This window comes from Penicillium coprophilum, assembly GCF_028826855.1.
Source record: "Penicillium coprophilum strain IBT 35676 chromosome Unknown utg000006l_segment0_segment0, whole genome shotgun sequence".
NCBI lineage: Eukaryota > Fungi > Ascomycota > Eurotiomycetes > Eurotiales > Aspergillaceae > Penicillium > Penicillium coprophilum.
Genome location: NW_026622725.1, coordinates 64943 through 82699, shown reverse-complemented (window position 1 = coordinate 82699; position 17757 = coordinate 64943). Strand labels below are relative to the sequence as shown.

The window sequence follows — 17757 nt, the reverse complement described above, 5'->3', positions numbered from 1 at the left end:
ATCATCCAGGTTACCTTCGGTGTCATCGACACTAGCACTAGCACTGATGTAGTTAAGTGTGATTATGAACTTAACAAACTACTGTTTTGCCAGATATCAGAGATTCGTGAGAGCTAAGGGCTCACCCTTACTATTTTCTTTCCAACTCGCCAACTTCTATATGCTGAGATATGCCCTTCCGATATCTATCACATGTAGTATTGAGCATCATCGCTCTGGACTATGCGGCCGCCTTATCTACTTCCGCTCGTTACCACCTCTTTGTACTCCGTCGAGGGATTTCCTCGACCGGCGCGGATTGGTGCGTAGCACCATTTCGTCGGGTCTGCGCGAGACGTGGGTTGACCTCACCATAAACACCATGCCTGTCCCCTACAAACCCATATGGGCCATGTTCGGGATGTGAGGCCTTGCTGATTACTTGCCGCCTGTGCGCTCCAGACCCTTTCCACGTGTAAAGATCGAAGCGACGGTCGCGACCAACGCGAATATTGCAGAGGCCATGAAGGAGAGTCTGATCCCGCGGTAGTATACCAGCCGAGCAGCCATTTGCACATCTGGAGGAAGATCATAAATAGCCGAGACTGAGTGACGGATCTCATCAATCACCTAAGAGAATGCAAGGATTCTGGTCAGCAAGGCTCGTTCAGGGGCTCAGTAGAATCCACTGGCGAAGGAATTGTACTTTCCATTTATTGGGTATTCCACTCAAGGCCTCCCCGAGGCCTGAGTTAAGTGTATTCTGCATGATGGTGGAGGTCACTGCGACGCCCCAAACTGTCCCGAGGGAGCGGATGAGGTAGACGGTTGAGGCAGAGACGGCGTGATCTACATACGACATTGTTAGCAAGCGCGCTTGGCAGACACCTTGGTCGCTCGCGAGTTCGGGTAAGAGGGCTTGGGACAATGATAGGAAAATTATCTTACCAGCGTGGTCGAAGGCTGCGAGGAATGTGAACAGGATTCCAGGGTACACCATTCCCTGGCCCAGGTTGGCGGGGATGACATATATGAAATACTTCCATCCCGAGTCGTTGAATCGAAGCAATGTGACGAGTAAATTACCCACGAACATGAGGGCTGCGCCGACGCGCACAATGGAGGCCAGTCGGCCCCAGCGTGACATGATGATTCCCGCTATGAGACCACCCAGTGGGGTGAATAAGCAGGGAATCACCAGTCGACTGCCAGCCTTGCTGGGCGAGTCAAGGAGAATGACCTGGAACATGAGAGGTAAAGTAAAGAGGAACTGAATGCATCGCGTTAGCAGTGATGCTCATAAAGTTCATGAAACAGGTGAGCCTACCGCATATGCTGACATCCCGACGCAAACGTTGGCAATCTGTGTGGATATAGCGAGCTGTCCTCGTAGCATCTTCAATGGAATCAAAGGCGCGGCGGTTGTTTTCTCTTCAACGGCGACAAACGCGCCCAGCAATACTATACTGGAGACCAATGGTAGAACTACCCACATTGAAGTCCAAGGGAGGATATTGCCACCCAAACTGAGTCCGACCAATTGAGCCGAGAGAGCCAAAATGAGCACACATGCACCCAGCATATCGATCTGCTGCCAAATTCCTTTAGTCTGCCCATCTGGGGAGGTTTCGGTGTTGCGTGGAGGAAACCTTAAGACTCTGTAGCCCATGATTAATGCAAACAATGAGATTGGAACCTGGAGCAAAAAGCACCAGCGCCATCCGATCGAGTCAACGATAGCACCTCCGAAAGAAGCACCACAGATGCCTCCGAAGCCGTACGAGACATTCTGGATTGCCTGATACATACCCCGCTGGCGGAAGGGAATCAGATCCGAGTTGATGATCGTTGCTAGGGTACGTCGTCAGCTAGTTCGGGTTGAATGAAAATTCATAGACTTACCCATCGTCATCAGCCCTCCTCCGCCGATGCCCGTCAAGGCGCGCATGATGTTCAAAAAGACCACATCACGTGCCACGGCACATCCCAGACAACCAATCATGAAAGTGATAGTTGCAGTGAAGAAACATGACCGGCGACCCAATAGATCCGAGAATCGACCATAGAGAGGCTGGAACGCCGTACTAGTAATCAAGTACGAGGTGGTCAGCCACGAAGCAGTGTTCGCGGCGTTGAACTCGGAGCTGATCACAGCATAGGTCGAGGCAGTGATGGTGCCGTCAAACCCGCCAAGAAATACATTGGCCATGATCGCTATTCAATTGTCAAAATCTGCTTGCTGTCTAGATCTTTTTATTTGACTTACCGATTTGGATCAGCAGAAACCCTGGCGGCGGGCTCCAAGCCACCGGAGCTGGTTCAGATTGCAATAGCGGTTGCTCTTCGCTTGGTGCCGACGATATTTCGGCTTCATTCTCGTGCCTCGGCATCACCGAGACACTTTCATTCTGAGGATCCAATAATGCCATTGTTGATTCGAATGTTCAGGTCACAGAGTTGCGATTCAAACGGCAGAAGAATCCGAACGGAAATTCAAAAATTTCCGGCGGGCACTCGATGGGGAAATACGAGCGGATTATCCCCCGCCAAGTGCCAAGCACGACATCATATTCCACTCTGACATAATTAGGGCTTGGTGGGATTATAAAGGCCCATCTTCTTCTCATTCTACTCAACTTCAATTCAAACCAAGTCTAAGAGACTCAGTGCAGAGTACCCAACTAAGGTTAATGTACCCTATCATGGATATCATGACCAGCATCATGGAAACTGATCGCTGGCACAGTACTTATTATGAAGCTCCTTGAAGCCATCGCCTGCACCGCAGCGCTGTTGCCACTCGCTGCGGCGGACTGGCAATTCAAATCTCGAACCGACCTGGCCCCGCCTCGTCTGAACATCACCATCCCGGCCACAAAGGATGTCGAGAAGGGTTACCTCTTCATCGCGCCTTTCCCTGGTCAATGGGCTGAACCACAGTTCCACGGTCCGCGCCAGGAAGCTCCGTACATCGTTCGCGATGACGGTGAGCTTGTCTGGTCGGGCTATACCTACTTCTCTATCTGGGCCACCAACTTCCAGAAGGCCAGATGGAATGGCGAGGATGTCCTGTTCAGCTTCGAGGGTGATCATAACCCGGCCTATGGACATGGTCATGGTCATGCTACCATTCTGAATCAGAACTATGAGACTATTCGGGAGCTCCGCGCTGGTAACCATAAGCTTATGGATAAGCATGAGTTCCATGTCATCGATGAAAAGACTGCGTTGCTTCAGGTCTATCAGCCTGTGCCAAAGGATCTGTCTCTCTGGGGTGCTAGCCCTGAGCAGCAGTGGATCGTTGACGCCATTTTCCAGGGTATGTGGGTTGTCGAATATTTGAAGGACAAATGCTAATTCGTGGTAGAGTTGGATATTCAGACTGGGGAGCTGCTATTTGAATGGTCTAGTCTCGAGCATGTCTCTCCCGATGGTAAGTCAATTACCTCAAAAAGCCTGTAATTTACTTGTCTAACATTATGCAGAGGCTGTCCTCCCCCTTAACCCTGGTCAAGCAGGTGGAGGCTACAACTCATCCGACGCATGGGACTACTTCCACATCAACTCTGTGGACAAGGATGCCGAAGGCAACTACCTAATTTCCGCACGGGATGCTTGTGCAGTCCACAAGATTAACGGTACCACCGGTGAGATCATCTGGCGGCTGGGTGGTCTACGCTCGGACTTTAAGCTTGGTCCCAACGTCAAGTTCTGCTTCCAGCATCACGCACGTTTCGTCGAACAGGGTGATGATGAAGAAATCATCTCTCTTTTCGACAACTCCGCTCATGGAACAGAGAATCACCGAGGCAAAGAGGTCCACACCCATCCCTTCTCTCAGGGCAAGATCATTTCCGTCAACACTGCCACCTGGACTGCAGAGATTGTGCAAGCCTTCCAACCTCCCGATGGACTCCTCTCCAAGTCCCAAGGCAGCACCCAGCTCCTTCCTAATGGCAATGCCCTAGTAAACTGGGGGTCTGAGGGAGCTGTCACTGAGTTCCGGGCCGACGGTGCTCCGATCTTCCACGCTTACATGGACTCGGGACTGCTGGGCGAAGGTGTCCAGAACTATCGGGCCTTCCGGTACAACTGGACTGGTCTGCCCACAGAAGAACCCGCTATTGTGGCCGAGAAGACCTCCTCAGGTACCCAAGTCTTTGTGTCGTGGAACGGTGATACCGAGACGGCAGTTTGGCGATTCTATGCCGTCACGGATCGATCTGGGTCCCGGGAATTCTTGGGCGAGGCTACGCGGAATGGGTTCGAAACGTCTTTCTTGCTACCTGGTCACTCTTATCAACGCCTGGCGGCTGAGGCTGTCACTGCTCGTGGTCGTGTCTTGACTACCACTCGGGTTGCTCATATTCAGGATGCGATTGTCCCTCCTGGTTCTGTGATTGCGGGATCTGAAGACCGTAGCTTTTGGAGACAGTTGATCTTGCAGGCATAGACAAAGATCGACTTATGTATTGGGGCTTTATGAAGAGGGGTATTAAGGGCGATGAAGTACTAGTGAGGTGACGAGGAAGTATATAGAGATTTATGTGTGCTACTCTTGGAAATGGAAATGTCACATGATTTCACAATGCTACCGGATCTTTCAGGGTCCGGTCTGTGTTCATTTTGGTCTTTGATAAAGTTCTCATCACACTCTCGGATCCCTAGAACTCCGACTCAGTTGTGACCCTAAATAGGGCCGTTTGCCGAAATGGGAAGTTGCTAGTATAAGACGTGGGAGGATACCATGTCGATTCACAGCCAATCATGAAGCTTGAAAACACCTTAAATGTACAGTTGATGTGATATAGGTATTATCAAGTAATGTCACATTCAACCCATTCAAGTGAGATTCAGATATAGATCTTTTAATATCTCTACCTAGGTAGAGCTTCCTATATACAAATGAGGATTGAGACATCAGCTGTGCATAGTGTGCACAACTGCCATTTCTGGAAAGAGCTACCGTGGATGTTGGCTCCTTCCCTGAAAGTTCTCGGATCTGATACTTTCCGATTGCCGTTCTTTCCTTCTTTGCCTTCACTTCCTTTGCCGTCGTACCTTCCTTCTTACCTCCCTTTCTCCCCAACTCTCTGTCACGTCTCATTTGTTTTCCTCTGTCACCCTCTTGTCCTCTTGTTTACATCCTTTCCGTGTTTTCTTCATGGCTTCACCTCTTCTTCCTTCTTTAGGCTTTTCGCCAACACCGCTGATATCAGACCAGATGGTGAATACGCTTGACGGTGCCGCTGATACCCCCGGCTCAGAGACTCCAGTATCCGAGTCCGGGGAGGATCGCGACAGACAGATCACCACTCTGGCACGTTCCATCTCGCAAATCTCACAAACACATAGTGTCCGCACAGGTGTACCCTCACAGGGTGTTAACACCTTCCTCGATCCTGCTAGTGACCCAGAGTTGAATCCCAACAGTGACCAGTTCAAAGCGCGCAAATGGGTGAAGAACATTGTCCAAATGACCTCTGCCGATCCAGACCGGTACCCGCGTCGCACAGCAGGAGTCTCCTTCCGCAATCTAAATGTTTATGGCTATGGCACCGGGTCTGATTATCAGACGAATTTTGCCAACTTCTGGCTTAAGGGTGCAGGATGGGTCCGCAATGTTATGGGCCTTCAGAAGAAAGTACGGATTGATATCCTGCGGGACTTTGAGGGCATCGTTCACAGTGGTGAGATGCTGGTTGTGCTAGGTCGGCCAGGAAGGTACGTGAAATGATTCCCTCTGCGAAAGACTAATCACTAACGGCCCGTAGCGGATGCTCCACTTTCCTCAAAACTATTGCTGGAGAGACACATGGGCTCTATCTTGACAAGGGGAAAGGATCTGAAGTGCAGTACGACGGCATATCCTGGGAAGACATGCATAGCCGATATCGCAGCGAGGTCATCTACCAAGCTGAAACCGAGACACACTTCCCTCAGCTGAAAGTCGGTGATACATTGCTCTTTGCCGCTTACGCCCGAGCGCCGAGAAACCGACTTCCTCATGTCACACGCGACCAGTATGCGACGCACATGCGGAATGTGGTAATGGCGATGCTTGGCTTGACCCATACTATGAGCACAAAGGTGGGCAATGAGCTTATTCGGGGTGTTTCCGGCGGGGAACGAAAGCGGGTCAGTATCGCCGAGACCACTTTGTGTCGATGTCCTTTGCAGTGTTGGGATAACAGCACCCGTGGACTCGACAGCTCGACAGCCCTGGAATTCATCAAGAACATTCGCCTCACCACTGATTATACTGGATCCACCGCTGTTGTGGCAATCTACCAAGCTAGTCAGTCTATCTACGACCTGTTTGACAAGACAATCGTGCTCTACGAAGGTCGTCAGATCTATTTCGGGAGCGCGGCCAATGCACGACGCTTCTTCGTCAAGATAGGATTCCACTGCCCAGATAGACAAACAACTGCGGACTTCCTCACTTCTCTCACCAGTCCTTCGGAACGTCTTGTTCGTCCTGGGTTTGAAGACTCCGTTCCACGGACGCCCGATGAGTTTGCAACGCGGTGGAAAGAAAGCCCGGAGCGCAAGCAGCTTCTTGCGGAGATTGAAAGAAATGCAGCCAAACAGTCTGACACGCCTGAGCAATTCCGTCTGTCTCGTGCAGCAGACAAAGCCAGATTTACTCGCGAAAGCTCCCCGTACACACTCTCGTATCCGATGCAAGTCCGCCTGTGTCTTTGGCGAGGATTCCTGCGGCTCAAGGCAGATATGGCCATGACGCTTTCCTCGCTCTTCGGAAACGTGGGTATGTCTCTGATCATTTCGAGTCTTTTCTACGACCAACCAAACAACACCGACAGCTTCTACAGTCGTGGAAGCCTACTTTTCTTTGCAATCATGATCAGTGCCTTCGCTAGCTCGCTGGAAATTATGACCATGTGGCAGCAGCGGCCAATTGTGGAAAAGCATCGCAAGTACGCATTGTACCATCCGTCGGCGGAGGCTATCAGCGCGTACATTGTGGAACTTCCATCAAAGACATTGCTAGCAATCGTTTTCAATTTGATCATCTATTTCTTACCTCACCTTCGGCGGACTCCGGAACATTTCTTCATCTTTTTCCTATTTTCGGTAACGACAACCCTTGTGATGTCCAATATCTTCCGTTTCATCGGCGCAATCTCGCGGTCTGTGGCCCAGGCTATGCCTCCCGCTTCGATATTCATGCTTGTCCTGGTCATTTACACCGGCTTTACTATTCCTCTCCGCGATATGCACCCTTGGTTCCGGTGGCTCAACTATGTGAACCCGATTGCTGTAAATCATAACTAAGCTTTTTGCGCAGTCCCACCAGAATATGCTAACACGAGATAGTACGCCTTCGAGGCGTTGATGATCAATGAATTCAGCGGACGGTCTTTTCCTTGCGCAAACTTTGTCCCAGGCATCTTGGAAATTTACAAAAATGCGCCTCTCAGCTCCAAAATCTGTTCACAGAAGGGTGCCGTGGCAGGTCAAGATTTTATCGATGGAGAGAGATATATTAACACGACCTTTGAATACTACAGCCCACATTTGTGGCGAAACTTCGGAATTCTCTGTGCTTTCTTTGTCGGCTTCTTTGTGCTGTACATTTTCTGCAGCGAGCTTATCCGGGCTAAACCATCCAAAGGTGAAGTTCTGGTGTATCCGCGGGGCAAGATTCCGAATTTTGCGAAGAATGTTCGAAAAGATGATCCAGAGGAAGTAATTGCATCAGAGAAAGGTGCAGTTTCCAGGGAACCTCAGGACACAACTGCAGCAATTGTACGCCAGACTGCCATCTTCCACTGGGAAAATGTGTGTTTTGACATCAAGATCAATGGAGCCCCGCGACGCATCCTGGACGGCGTGGATGGTTGGGTCAAACCCGGCACTCTTACGGCCTTAATGGGTGTCACTGGTGCAGGAAAGACATCCTTGCTCGATGTGTTGGCCGACCGTGTCACCATTGGTGTCGTCTCCGGTGATATGCTTATTGATGGCCGGCTACGCGACGATTCTTTCCAGCGGAAGACAGGCTACGTGCAGCAACAGGATCTGCATATGGAAACCAGTACTGTTCGCGAAGCCTTGGTGTTCAGCGCTCTTCTACGACAGCCTGCTAGCGTTCCTCGTCGAGAAAAGGTTGCATATGTCGAAGAAGTTATTCGCATGCTCGGTATGGAAGAATACGCAGATGCCGTGGTAGGAATTGCCGGCGAGGGTCTCAATGTGGAGCAGCGTAAGCGGTTGACGATTGGTGTGGAGCTGGCAGCTAAGCCAGATTTGCTGCTGTTCTTTGATGAACCAACTTCGGGTCTGGATAGTCAAACTGCTTGGTCAATCTGTACTCTGATGCGCAACTTGGCCAACCACGGTCAGGCTGTACTTTGTACCATTCATCAACCTTCGGCAATGCTGATGCAGCAGTTTGACCGCTTATTGTTTCTCGCCAAAGGAGGACGCACAGTGTACTTTGGTGACCTTGGCCCGAACATGAAAACGTTGATTGACTATTTCGAAGACAAAGGGTCGATCAAGTGCCCCAAAAACGCAAACCCGGCTGAGTGGATGCTTGAAGTTATTGGCGCTGCTCCAGGCTCTCATGCGGATAGAGATTGGGCTGAACAGTGGATCAACAGTGCTGAGCGCGCAGAGGTTCACAAACAACTGGCCGAAATGAAAGTGGAACTGTCCAAGAAGCCTGTACCCATGCAGGCTGCAGGTTTCGGTGAATTTGCCATGCCAATCGGATATCAGACCCTGATTTGTACTCAACGCACGTTCCAGCAGTACTGGAGATCTCCGTCGTATCTATACGCCAAGACCCTCAGCTGCATCATCCCAGTAAGCTAACTTCCTCCTTATCATTGGATTAGACTAACTGTTATAGCAACTATTCCTCGGATTCACCTTCTGGCACATGCCTACCAGTCTTCAAGGGCTGCAGAATCAGATGTTTGCAATCTTCATGTATCTTGTTGTCTTCCCCAATCTGGTCCAGCAGATGATGCCTGCCTTCTGCGCGCAACGTGCTTTATATGAGGCACGCGAACGGCCTTCAAAGGTCTACTCATGGGTTGCATTCCTGACGGCCAGTATCTTCGTGGAGTTGGTATGGAATATGATAATGTCAGTTCCAGGATTTTTCTGCTGGTACTACCCGATTGGTTTCTACCACAACGCAGAGCCTACACACGCAGTCATTACACGAGGCGGCCTCATGTTCGTGCTCATTTTACTCTTCATGATGTTCACATCGACTTTCAGTTCCATGGTGATTGCTGGAATTGAAAATCCTGATACTGGCAGCGCCATTGCTCAGACCATGTTCTCCATGTGTTTGGTCTTCAATGGGTAAGTTCTCAGCGGGTCTCTGGTAGTTGATAGGTACTAATGCTGACTGAACTTGCAGCGTCCTCGCGAAGTCTTCCTCTATGCCTAAATTCTGGACCTTCATGAATCGCGTGTCGCCATTCACCTACTTTGTGTCGGCAGTCATGTCTACTGGCCTCTCTGGGACGACGGTGCAATGTTCTAGTATTGAAGTTCTCACTTTATCACCTCCAGATGGACAGACTTGCAGCGATTATCTGATCCCTTACATTGAGGCTACCCATGGCACATTGTTGAATCCCGAGGCATCGATGGACTGCAAGATCTGCACAATGTCTCAAACGGATCAGTTCCTTGGAAACCTCGATATGGATTACTCGGATGTTCCTCGCAATATCGGTTTGCTGCTTGTCTACATCGTGTTCAATATCGTCATGACGTTCGTCGTGTACTGGTGGACCCGCGTGCCTAAGCGTCGGTCACGGGCCCTTGTGAGGACCTAGGAAGGTCCTCATCTTTCTTTTCGGGTTGTGGGGTGGTTTGTTTCAGTCAGTTTGTTTCCGAGAGATTCTGTGGTTCCACTCGGGATTTATCACGAATACTCTCCCGCTTTGATCTTTGCTCTCCCTGGCACAGAGTCTTATCTTGCCAGTTTGTCTCTCCCTGGTACAGAGTTTTATCTTGCCAATGTATCGCATACATGTAGCTTATCTCAATGAATGTATTATTTTGCAAGTTTTCCGGGTGTAACGACTGCCAACCATCATCCTTGTAGATTGGTCCATTATGGTTATCATTTTTTTCACAGCCAAACTAGACTTCGACAAGCCAATGGAATGAGCATATTGAGTGCAGCTCATGTTTAACAGCCAACTTCCACAGTGACAGCCTCTCCATAGTCAAACACAGAAGACCTGAACGTATTCTCCGAAAAGCTTTCCAAAGTCATGAATTTGAAACCCACCAGACACGCAAGACCTCATTTGTGATTTGAATCTTCGGAATCTTCATATCATTACAGAATGCCCCGATTTTCTTTTTGGTGCCTGACTTGATATAGTAATAAGCCTCATTTTGCCCAGGTGCCCCTGTTCGCTCTGCTGCGACTAGAGGGCATGTATATGAATGTGGATATTGCCCATGTACAGCCAAGAAATGGTTTCGCCTCCCAATTTTGTGCAAGTTCACTAAAAAATGATATACAGCTTATGATAAGATGGACCTCGGTTTCTGCGACATTACTTCTTACCGCCGCCTTTTCGTGTTGACCCTCTTTCATAGCCATCATCCGATACCAGGCTCATCATATCGCACCCAATGCCAGAATGGCGTTCCCAGTCAACGATCATGAAGTAAGCGCATGGAAAGCCAAGCTCAAAGTCCTCCGTCTCAAGTGCGAAAGTTATCTGAAGGACGAGATTGCTGCCAGTTGTCATAACCGCAGGCATGGGAGTCCGAAGAAGATTATGGTAACAACCCGATCTACACCGATGGTTTCCTCGTGTTGGATTCCATTAGAGACTGGAAGGTTGGCAGCCCTCCTGGTGACTGGAAGACGCACTTTGATCCAAGCACCGGGACGACTTGGAGACCAAAAGACGTGCGTCTCTGCGACGCTAGGGTAATCTACGCCCTGCTGACTCTATCCACAAAATACAAATCTCAGCATCTTGCTTACGACTTTGATGCCACAGGCGACGTCCGAACCTCCCGTGTGCCCCGTGCTCCAAGCGTGGTTGCGGTCCAAAACAGCGTGCGATTTCTACTTGCTTGGAAAGGCGTATACGTGTTTACTGGTGGGTATAACCACGCAGGATGATTGCTAGCTTTGGACTACGATAAAGACCCCCCTCGTCTTGTGGCCGGTCTGGTTGCCGCGCCTCCACATCTGAAGATAGATGATAACCTCAACACAGACGAGGCTGAATATCACCCCCCTCGAATGGAAAGGTCGGCTAAGGTCAACAATATCTGGGAGCTCGGGGACAGAACTTTCAATGTCCGACTATGCAGCACTCGCTAGTGGGAAAGCAAATGCCTCATATTGTCCAATCGCAAGACCGGATACTAGACAATTCACACACTGGACGGAATTCACCGCATGGGCATGATTAGCCCGTCCGCCTGGAGTCGCAGCACCAACACCACCGACTTCAAATCCTTTTGCATGCCCAACCAATACCCTGCTCTTACATATAACAACTGAAATCCCGTTGAACAGACAAAAGTCATCCAAATTCGCTGGAACCGAATCGCCGACACTGAGGGTCCAGCTCTGAAGCAACAGAAGACAGCCCCAAAGTACAATGAGGCCGGCCGATCCAGCGACTCGCTCGGAGACCAGGATGACGCTTCACCAGTAACAAAAAAAAATCAAAAGAGACAAGACGGAAAAGAAAACTTGGAGACGACCCTGGATGGGAAAGATGGAAAACATCGGTGTGATATGCAAGGCGTTCGCATGACGCAAATAAGGCTATGCGGCTCTGAATTATGAACAAGGACTCATTTGCTCAATGTTATTCTTGCCTTATATTTTCTATGTAGTATGATTTCAGCCCCAACGTCTGTGTGAAGATAACGCTCTCGAGCTTCGTCTGCGGCACATCGTGAGTCGTATAACTAAACCCGTAACATTGATATAATATTTAGGTGATCGACCCATGCTACCTGGGGCTGTCACTGTCAGACAATTGAACTTTCCCAGGAGCGTCTTGTTCTCGGTGCTCAGGAATCAGGACTCAATACAAGAGTCTTGGGTAGTCCAGGCATAGATACCTCAACTGCAACACCGGCCGAGATAGCCCAATACAGAAATCAACCCCGAGACTTGACTATAGGAAATCGGAGGATGTCAAACCAGCTCTACTATGAGCCTGTATATTCTATCGGATCCCGGCTGTTGTCTGTGGTCTGATGTACAACACATATATCTATCCATCCACTCTAGGATTCTCATCTTACAATTCCGTCTTTCCGTTACACCCTAAATCATTATGACAACAAAGCCTCTCTCCGAGATCTTCGCCCAGCGAGCAGGGGAACTGCGCGAATTCATATTCTCCCAGCCTGCTTCCAACTTCGCCAACAACCCGTGGGCTTTGGCAAACGCCATCGAGCATTTCGCCAATGAGGTCGGACACATGATGATCTTCCGACAACCCAAGGTCGATGTTGCGCGCGAGCAACTCCTCGCCCAACAACCGGCACCACGCACTATCATCGAGTTCGGCACGTTCGTGGGTAAATCTGCGCTTGCCTGGGGTGCTATTCTGCGCGACATTCACGGCGACAAGGTACCCGATGATGTTCACATCTATACTTTCGATCCCAACCCGCAGATGGTTGCCCTGACCAGGGAGTTTGTGAAGTTGGCCGGCGTTGAGGACTTTGTGCATGTCCTCGAAGGTCCAGGTTCGGACTCTCTTCGGACATTGCATGCTGAGGGCAAGGTCACGACTGTCGATATGGCTTTCTTCGATCATTGGGAGCAATTCTATCTGCCTGACCTGAAGCTAGTTGAGGAGCTGAAGCTTTGGCGTGTCGGTTCATTGGCAATTGCTGATAATACGGATTTCCCTGGGGCGCCGGACTATTTGCAGTATGTGCAGGCGGGAGGCAGTGGGATATCGGGATCAGTGAAGTATGAGACCAAGTCTTGTGAGACTACTGGTGGGAGACCTGGCCCTGTAAGTCTTGTTCTTTTGAATTCTGTTATGCCATTAGGACTAATGAATGGTTTAGAGCATCGTCGCTGTGAGCACCGTTGTTGCACTCGAGTGAAGTATGGCACAGTAGACTGGGTGATGAGAAACACGCTAAATAAGATGCTATGAAGATATATACGAACAATTGGAATGATCGAAGATCACTGTATCCTTGCTCCAATGGGCCATATCTACATACTTGTTCTTTATAATCGACATGTTTTCGTGATATTCGTGTCCATCCAAAGAATATATATCTACCATAGAACGTCAAGATGTGCCCCAACATCAGCCTTGCGGTCTAACCTAGCCATTTATTAATCAAACTCCTATTTTATATTTGCTAATGGTGAAGACCTCCCATGTCTATAAAACAGAGGACCTGTTGGGTTCCCGGGCCGATGACCGTCTCCCCGCTTATCGACTGGCGCGGAATAAACAACCTCCTCGACTGTCCGCGAACTCCATGCCAACACCTTACTGTTGGTGATCGGAACATCTTCAATGATACAGCTTAACCACACAATTTACCCGGAACACCTTGAGACGTCCTAATCGCGCTCTCCGCCCCTTGCTTCTCCGGCCACGCTGTCCGTACCAGCGCCACACTCATCATGTACGTTCCACCTGCTCATTGAATCGCACAGCAACTAACATGCCGGCCAAACATAGGGGTGTCTTCTCCCTAATCATCATCAATAAAGCTGGTGGTCTTATCTACCAGCGCGAGTTCCAGGCTGGCTTGCGCAAGCTCTCGACAAATGACTACCTCGTCCTAGCTGGCACCTTTCACGGGTAAACTACCAGTACCCATCTCTCCCATGGAGTCCCCAATTGACTGGATTTCTATAGTGTTCATGCAATCACACGCTCAATCACACCGAAAATCCCCATCTCCCAACCCGCTCAGCCACCCGCAACCTCTTCAGCGGGCACAGCTGCTCCTGCGACGTCCGGTTACTCCTACCCAAATCCCGGTGTACCAGTCTCCGGACTGGATCACCTCGAGACAGACAAGTTTCGATTGACTTGTTTCCAAACCCTGACGGGGACAAAATTCTTGCTGTTCACGGATCCCTTGACTGGCAGCGTGGATACAATCATTCAGAAGATTTACGAGCTCTACGCGGACTTCGTGATGAAGAATCCATTCTATCAGATTGAGATGCCGGTGCGATGTGAGGCATTTGATCGGCATCTGGGGGCGTGGTTGAGGGGGAGGACGTAGCCCCGATGGGCGATGGAACCACGCAGAAAGGGGATAGACATCATGACTTTACGAACTAGATACGTTTTGTTCCTGTACTTGTGTCCGGATATCACTCCGTCTCGTATAATACCAAATCACATAATATATTGCCCTTGCACACTGTAGAACGTACCAGAAAAGGTCGACTTGAGAGAATACAAGACAAAAGCAGAAGGAAACGCCGGGTATGCATCACGGTCATATTCAAATCTCCGGTCGGACTTTACGCGGTGTCCATCTTGTCCTCGTCCTTCTTATCTTTGTCACCGCTGGACTCGCCATGGCCCTCCTCGGGAATATTTCCCAGTTGCGTCTTGGCTTCCTGTTCTTCCCGATCGCGCTTCTCCTTTTCCTGTCGGTTCTTCTCGTCCTCCATCGATAAGCGCAGGGCGAATGCCAGCTCGGGATCGTTCTCGGCGGCATCGTCAAATCCAAATCCGCCAGCCTCGCCCTCGCCGCCGCCTCCGCCGATCTCGGCATCCTCGCCAGCCAGGATCGGGGTCAGCTGTAGCTGATCGCTGAGAAGATGGGGTCCTGGTGGAATGATGGCGAGGTGGGAACCATCACCGCTCTTGACATTCTCAACGAAAGCCTCCAGCTTCTTGGTCTGGTCGGATTCCAAATCTCCGAAAGCTATCACGTCGATCGACACGTTGTTCTTCTTCATCTTCTTTGCGAGCTTCACGAGGGTCTTCTCATCTTCTTCGATGGGCGAACAGGAGAATACGATGATGCGTTGACGCTGGGACTTTTCCATGCGATGCTTGAGTGCCAACTGAAATACCATCAAGATTAGTTACAGAGCTTCGCACCTCGAAGATCGGCTGGAAGGACTTACCGCTGCAACCTGGATGCTCGAGCTGAGGTGAGCTGTGCCGTGAATCTTTGTTCGGTGCAAGCCAGCGAGAATTGCGCCGAACTCAGGTGTGAAGGTGGATAGCACTTCGGGGCCCTTGCCGCCCATGCTCATGAGGCCGACAGCCGACTGGGCGTTTAAACGCATCTTTGCATTGTGAATGATGCTAACAGCATCGACTTGAGATTGCCACCGGGTTGTTCTGTGACAATTAGTCATCGTCCACAGAGGCAGATATAGTATCATCGGATGTACTCACGTGTAGTCTCCATTGCGACTGCTTTCGCTGTTGTCGACACTGTAGCTTGGAGTCAGCAGAGAAAACTAACCTGGAGGATGGACAATGACGGACATGATCATAGTAGCTTCCAGCGTCATGATGGTGGAATCTAAGGGAATTAATGATGTAAAGGAGGGCAGAACAGCGAGTGAATATGAGAGCGGCGTATGGGTGATGAAGACGGATGACGAAGGCGAGGTGGAAGCTCTGCATTCTGCCACTTCTCCCCGCCTGAGCACGCTGTTTGTTGTGGTCCTCCTTGCTCCACACCTTAACTTTGGCCCTTGTACTTCGACACATCTCAGTCTATCTCCCTTGAACTCTGAACAATGCCTGCTATTAAGCGCAAATCAGACGCCGTGGACGCCACGCCTACGGGTAGTCCTACTAAAAGGATGCGTCTGACGCAGCACCAGAAGCAGGCGCTGATGGACAATCTACAACTTGAAAGTGGGTTGAATTGTGGGTTTACAGAATGAATACGACGCTAATTTTGCTACAGTCACTGAGCGTGCACGTAAGCTTCGTGCTCAATATGCCCTTCAGGCAAATGACCTCCGGGCGCGCATTGAGCGACGCGTCAATCGGATCCCCGTCTCGCTACGCAAGGCCAATATCGGCGAGCTGCTCGAAAAGCACAATGCCGCCGCAAACAAACAGCAGGTTCTGTCGCCTGCCCGAAAACACTCGCCCATCAAGGTGTCCCGTAATATCGCAAGCATCTCCGTAGAACCAGAAACCACACGCGACGGTAGAGCTCGCAGGGGAAGGTACGATATACTCGAGCCCAATTTGTTTCTTTGACTGACAGAATCTGTAGCCACGATGGCCACTTCTCCGACAAAGAGAATGCCCCAGCCAGTCGCGAACCCGAACTCAAGAATCCCAAGCGTCGCGTGAAGCCAGCCGGAGCAGGCGGAGCCTCGCGCGTGGCGTCTCAGGAAGTACGGGGCAACGAGAACCGAATTCTATCTCCCAAGTCCAACAATTCGAGAACTTATCCCCACTCACCCTTCCGTGCATCCCCTGAGAAGGATCAACCCTCATATCTGGCGCGTCCAACCTCACCACTAAAACCGTCCAGCCCGCTGCGATCACGCGGCGCCACTGTGTCTGCAGTGAGGGATCAGCGACCTCCTTTGCAGGCCCAGAGAACTACCACACGTGCTGCAACGGGGCCCAAAACTATTCGGTCACCTTTGCCACGCCCAGCGACCCGACAGGGCGAGCGGAAGAATAGCACAGGGTCCACCGCGTCTTCGGGTACAACGGTTACCAAGTCCACACGGACTGGCACTGGCGCGAGAAAGCCCACTGCAGCATCTACTGCGGCTACCACGAAGAGGCCGGCTTCTCGCATGCAAGCTGCATCGATGGCTGTCAAGAATACACCCACTACTGCTTCGATGCGCAAGACTACCGCTCCAGCTGTGACTGAAACTGCGACTCGGACCCGAGCGCTGCGCAAGCGGATTTAGGACTGTTTACGTGATCGCACAGGCATTTGTCTTTCTACTTTGGAGTTGGGTGGGATTCTGTTTATTTGAGCGTGGGTGATTGCAGACTCTAACAATTTGAGTCCGGGTGGTGTCTTCCATGTTGATTCTTCGGCGTGGTATCATAATAGGTGTTTTTCCTTCAGTCGGGTATACAATCATGGCTTTTGTCCGGATATCCGAACCAAGTTCTTTTCAAACCAACACTTTGCTGTACAAACATCCTTGTTTTTCATTAGTCCACCAGTCCGAAACAACATAGGGCAAATACGAAACCACGATGGCTTTTGTACCTGTCAATTGAACTGCCTTTGCCCCCACACCGCTCTTCTAGCGAGCTCATGTCGATTCCTGCCCATTTATCATAACACAGGCTTCACCCCATACCAAGAGCACCAATCGGCTATCAGAATGGAGATCATCCAGGAGGATCGTCCCAAACCACTGACGGCAAGCTCGAGTTTTGTTGGCAGAACTTCGTCGTGCGACAAGACGGCATTCTATACTGGGCGTCATGGAACGATCGATCATCGAAACCTACTGATATCAATCAGTTGAAGAATTTGAGGACAATCAAAACAAACGACAGAGGCCCGGAAATTCAGGAAACATGGGCTGTGGCGTCAGAACAAGACTGTTAGCTGAAAGCACCAGGCTTAACCGATTTCTTAAATCCCGAACTGGAGGACGATATTCAACGCGAGCTTGAAGTATGTGAAGTCCTTCGCAGGCATCCACACCCCGATATTGCTACTTAATACGGCTGCCGAGAGAAGAACGGTCGGGAGACTGGTCTTTGCTTCAAACGGTACAAGCAAATCTTGGCCGCGAAGGTCAATCCTGAATCACTGAACAAGAAGCATTTC

General features: G+C 50.3%; 8 protein-coding genes across 8 annotated transcripts; 6 read left to right on the top strand and 2 right to left on the bottom strand.

The window, feature by feature from the left end:
• Nucleotides 1-250: 250 nt before the first annotated feature.
• On the bottom strand, nucleotides 251-2408 carry N7500_009045 (MDR family MFS transporter; the record flags this gene model as incomplete). Its single annotated transcript, XM_056680186.1, has 7 exons — nucleotides 251-365; nucleotides 422-609; nucleotides 686-828; nucleotides 928-1249; nucleotides 1307-1830; nucleotides 1882-2193; nucleotides 2246-2408. The coding sequence occupies 7 exons, from the start codon at nucleotides 2406-2408 to the stop codon at nucleotides 251-253; spliced, it is 1767 nt and encodes a 588-aa protein (XP_056527568.1).
• A 325-nt stretch (nucleotides 2409-2733) lies between these two features.
• Nucleotides 2734-4432, top strand: N7500_009044 (arylsulfotransferase family protein; the record flags this gene model as incomplete). Its single annotated transcript, XM_056680185.1, has 3 exons — nucleotides 2734-3298; nucleotides 3347-3412; nucleotides 3465-4432. The coding sequence occupies 3 exons, from the start codon at nucleotides 2734-2736 to the stop codon at nucleotides 4430-4432; spliced, it is 1599 nt and encodes a 532-aa protein (XP_056527567.1).
• Nucleotides 4433-5203: 771 nt separating this feature from the next.
• N7500_009043 (pleiotropic drug resistance family ABC transporter) lies at nucleotides 5204-9806 on the top strand (the record flags this gene model as incomplete). Its single annotated transcript, XM_056680184.1, has 5 exons — nucleotides 5204-5703; nucleotides 5754-7263; nucleotides 7321-8814; nucleotides 8861-9324; nucleotides 9383-9806. 5 exons carry the CDS (start codon nucleotides 5204-5206, stop codon nucleotides 9804-9806), a joined length of 4392 nt encoding a protein of 1463 aa, XP_056527566.1.
• Nucleotides 9807-10628: 822 nt separating this feature from the next.
• N7500_009042 (uncharacterized protein) lies at nucleotides 10629-11326 on the top strand (the record flags this gene model as incomplete). Its single annotated transcript, XM_056680183.1, has 3 exons — nucleotides 10629-10655; nucleotides 10748-11099; nucleotides 11148-11326. 3 exons carry the CDS (start codon nucleotides 10629-10631, stop codon nucleotides 11324-11326), a joined length of 558 nt encoding a protein of 185 aa, XP_056527565.1.
• Nucleotides 11327-12299: 973 nt separating this feature from the next.
• Nucleotides 12300-13086, top strand: N7500_009041 (putative O-methyltransferase; the record flags this gene model as incomplete). The annotated part of the gene is made up of 2 exons (XM_056680182.1): nucleotides 12300-12992; nucleotides 13048-13086. The coding sequence occupies 2 exons, from the start codon at nucleotides 12300-12302 to the stop codon at nucleotides 13084-13086; spliced, it is 732 nt and encodes a 243-aa protein (XP_056527564.1).
• A 579-nt stretch (nucleotides 13087-13665) lies between these two features.
• Nucleotides 13666-14238, top strand: N7500_009040 (trafficking protein particle complex subunit 4; the record flags this gene model as incomplete). Its single annotated transcript, XM_056680181.1, has 2 exons — nucleotides 13666-13805; nucleotides 13863-14238. 2 exons carry the CDS (start codon nucleotides 13666-13668, stop codon nucleotides 14236-14238), a joined length of 516 nt encoding a protein of 171 aa, XP_056527563.1.
• A 244-nt stretch (nucleotides 14239-14482) lies between these two features.
• On the bottom strand, nucleotides 14483-15530 carry N7500_009039 (proteasome regulatory particle base subunit RPN10; the record flags this gene model as incomplete). The annotated part of the gene is made up of 4 exons (XM_056680180.1): nucleotides 15468-15530; nucleotides 15375-15413; nucleotides 15098-15317; nucleotides 14483-15034 (listed from the first exon to the last, which is right to left on the bottom strand). Exons 1-4 carry the CDS (start codon nucleotides 15491-15493, stop codon nucleotides 14483-14485), a joined length of 837 nt encoding a protein of 278 aa, XP_056527562.1. The 5' UTR covers nucleotides 15494-15530.
• Nucleotides 15531-15724: 194 nt separating this feature from the next.
• On the top strand, nucleotides 15725-16873 carry N7500_009038 (uncharacterized protein; the record flags this gene model as incomplete). Its single annotated transcript, XM_056680179.1, has 3 exons — nucleotides 15725-15845; nucleotides 15898-16165; nucleotides 16216-16873. 3 exons carry the CDS (start codon nucleotides 15725-15727, stop codon nucleotides 16871-16873), a joined length of 1047 nt encoding a protein of 348 aa, XP_056527561.1.
• Between the last annotated feature and the right edge of the window lie 884 nt (nucleotides 16874-17757).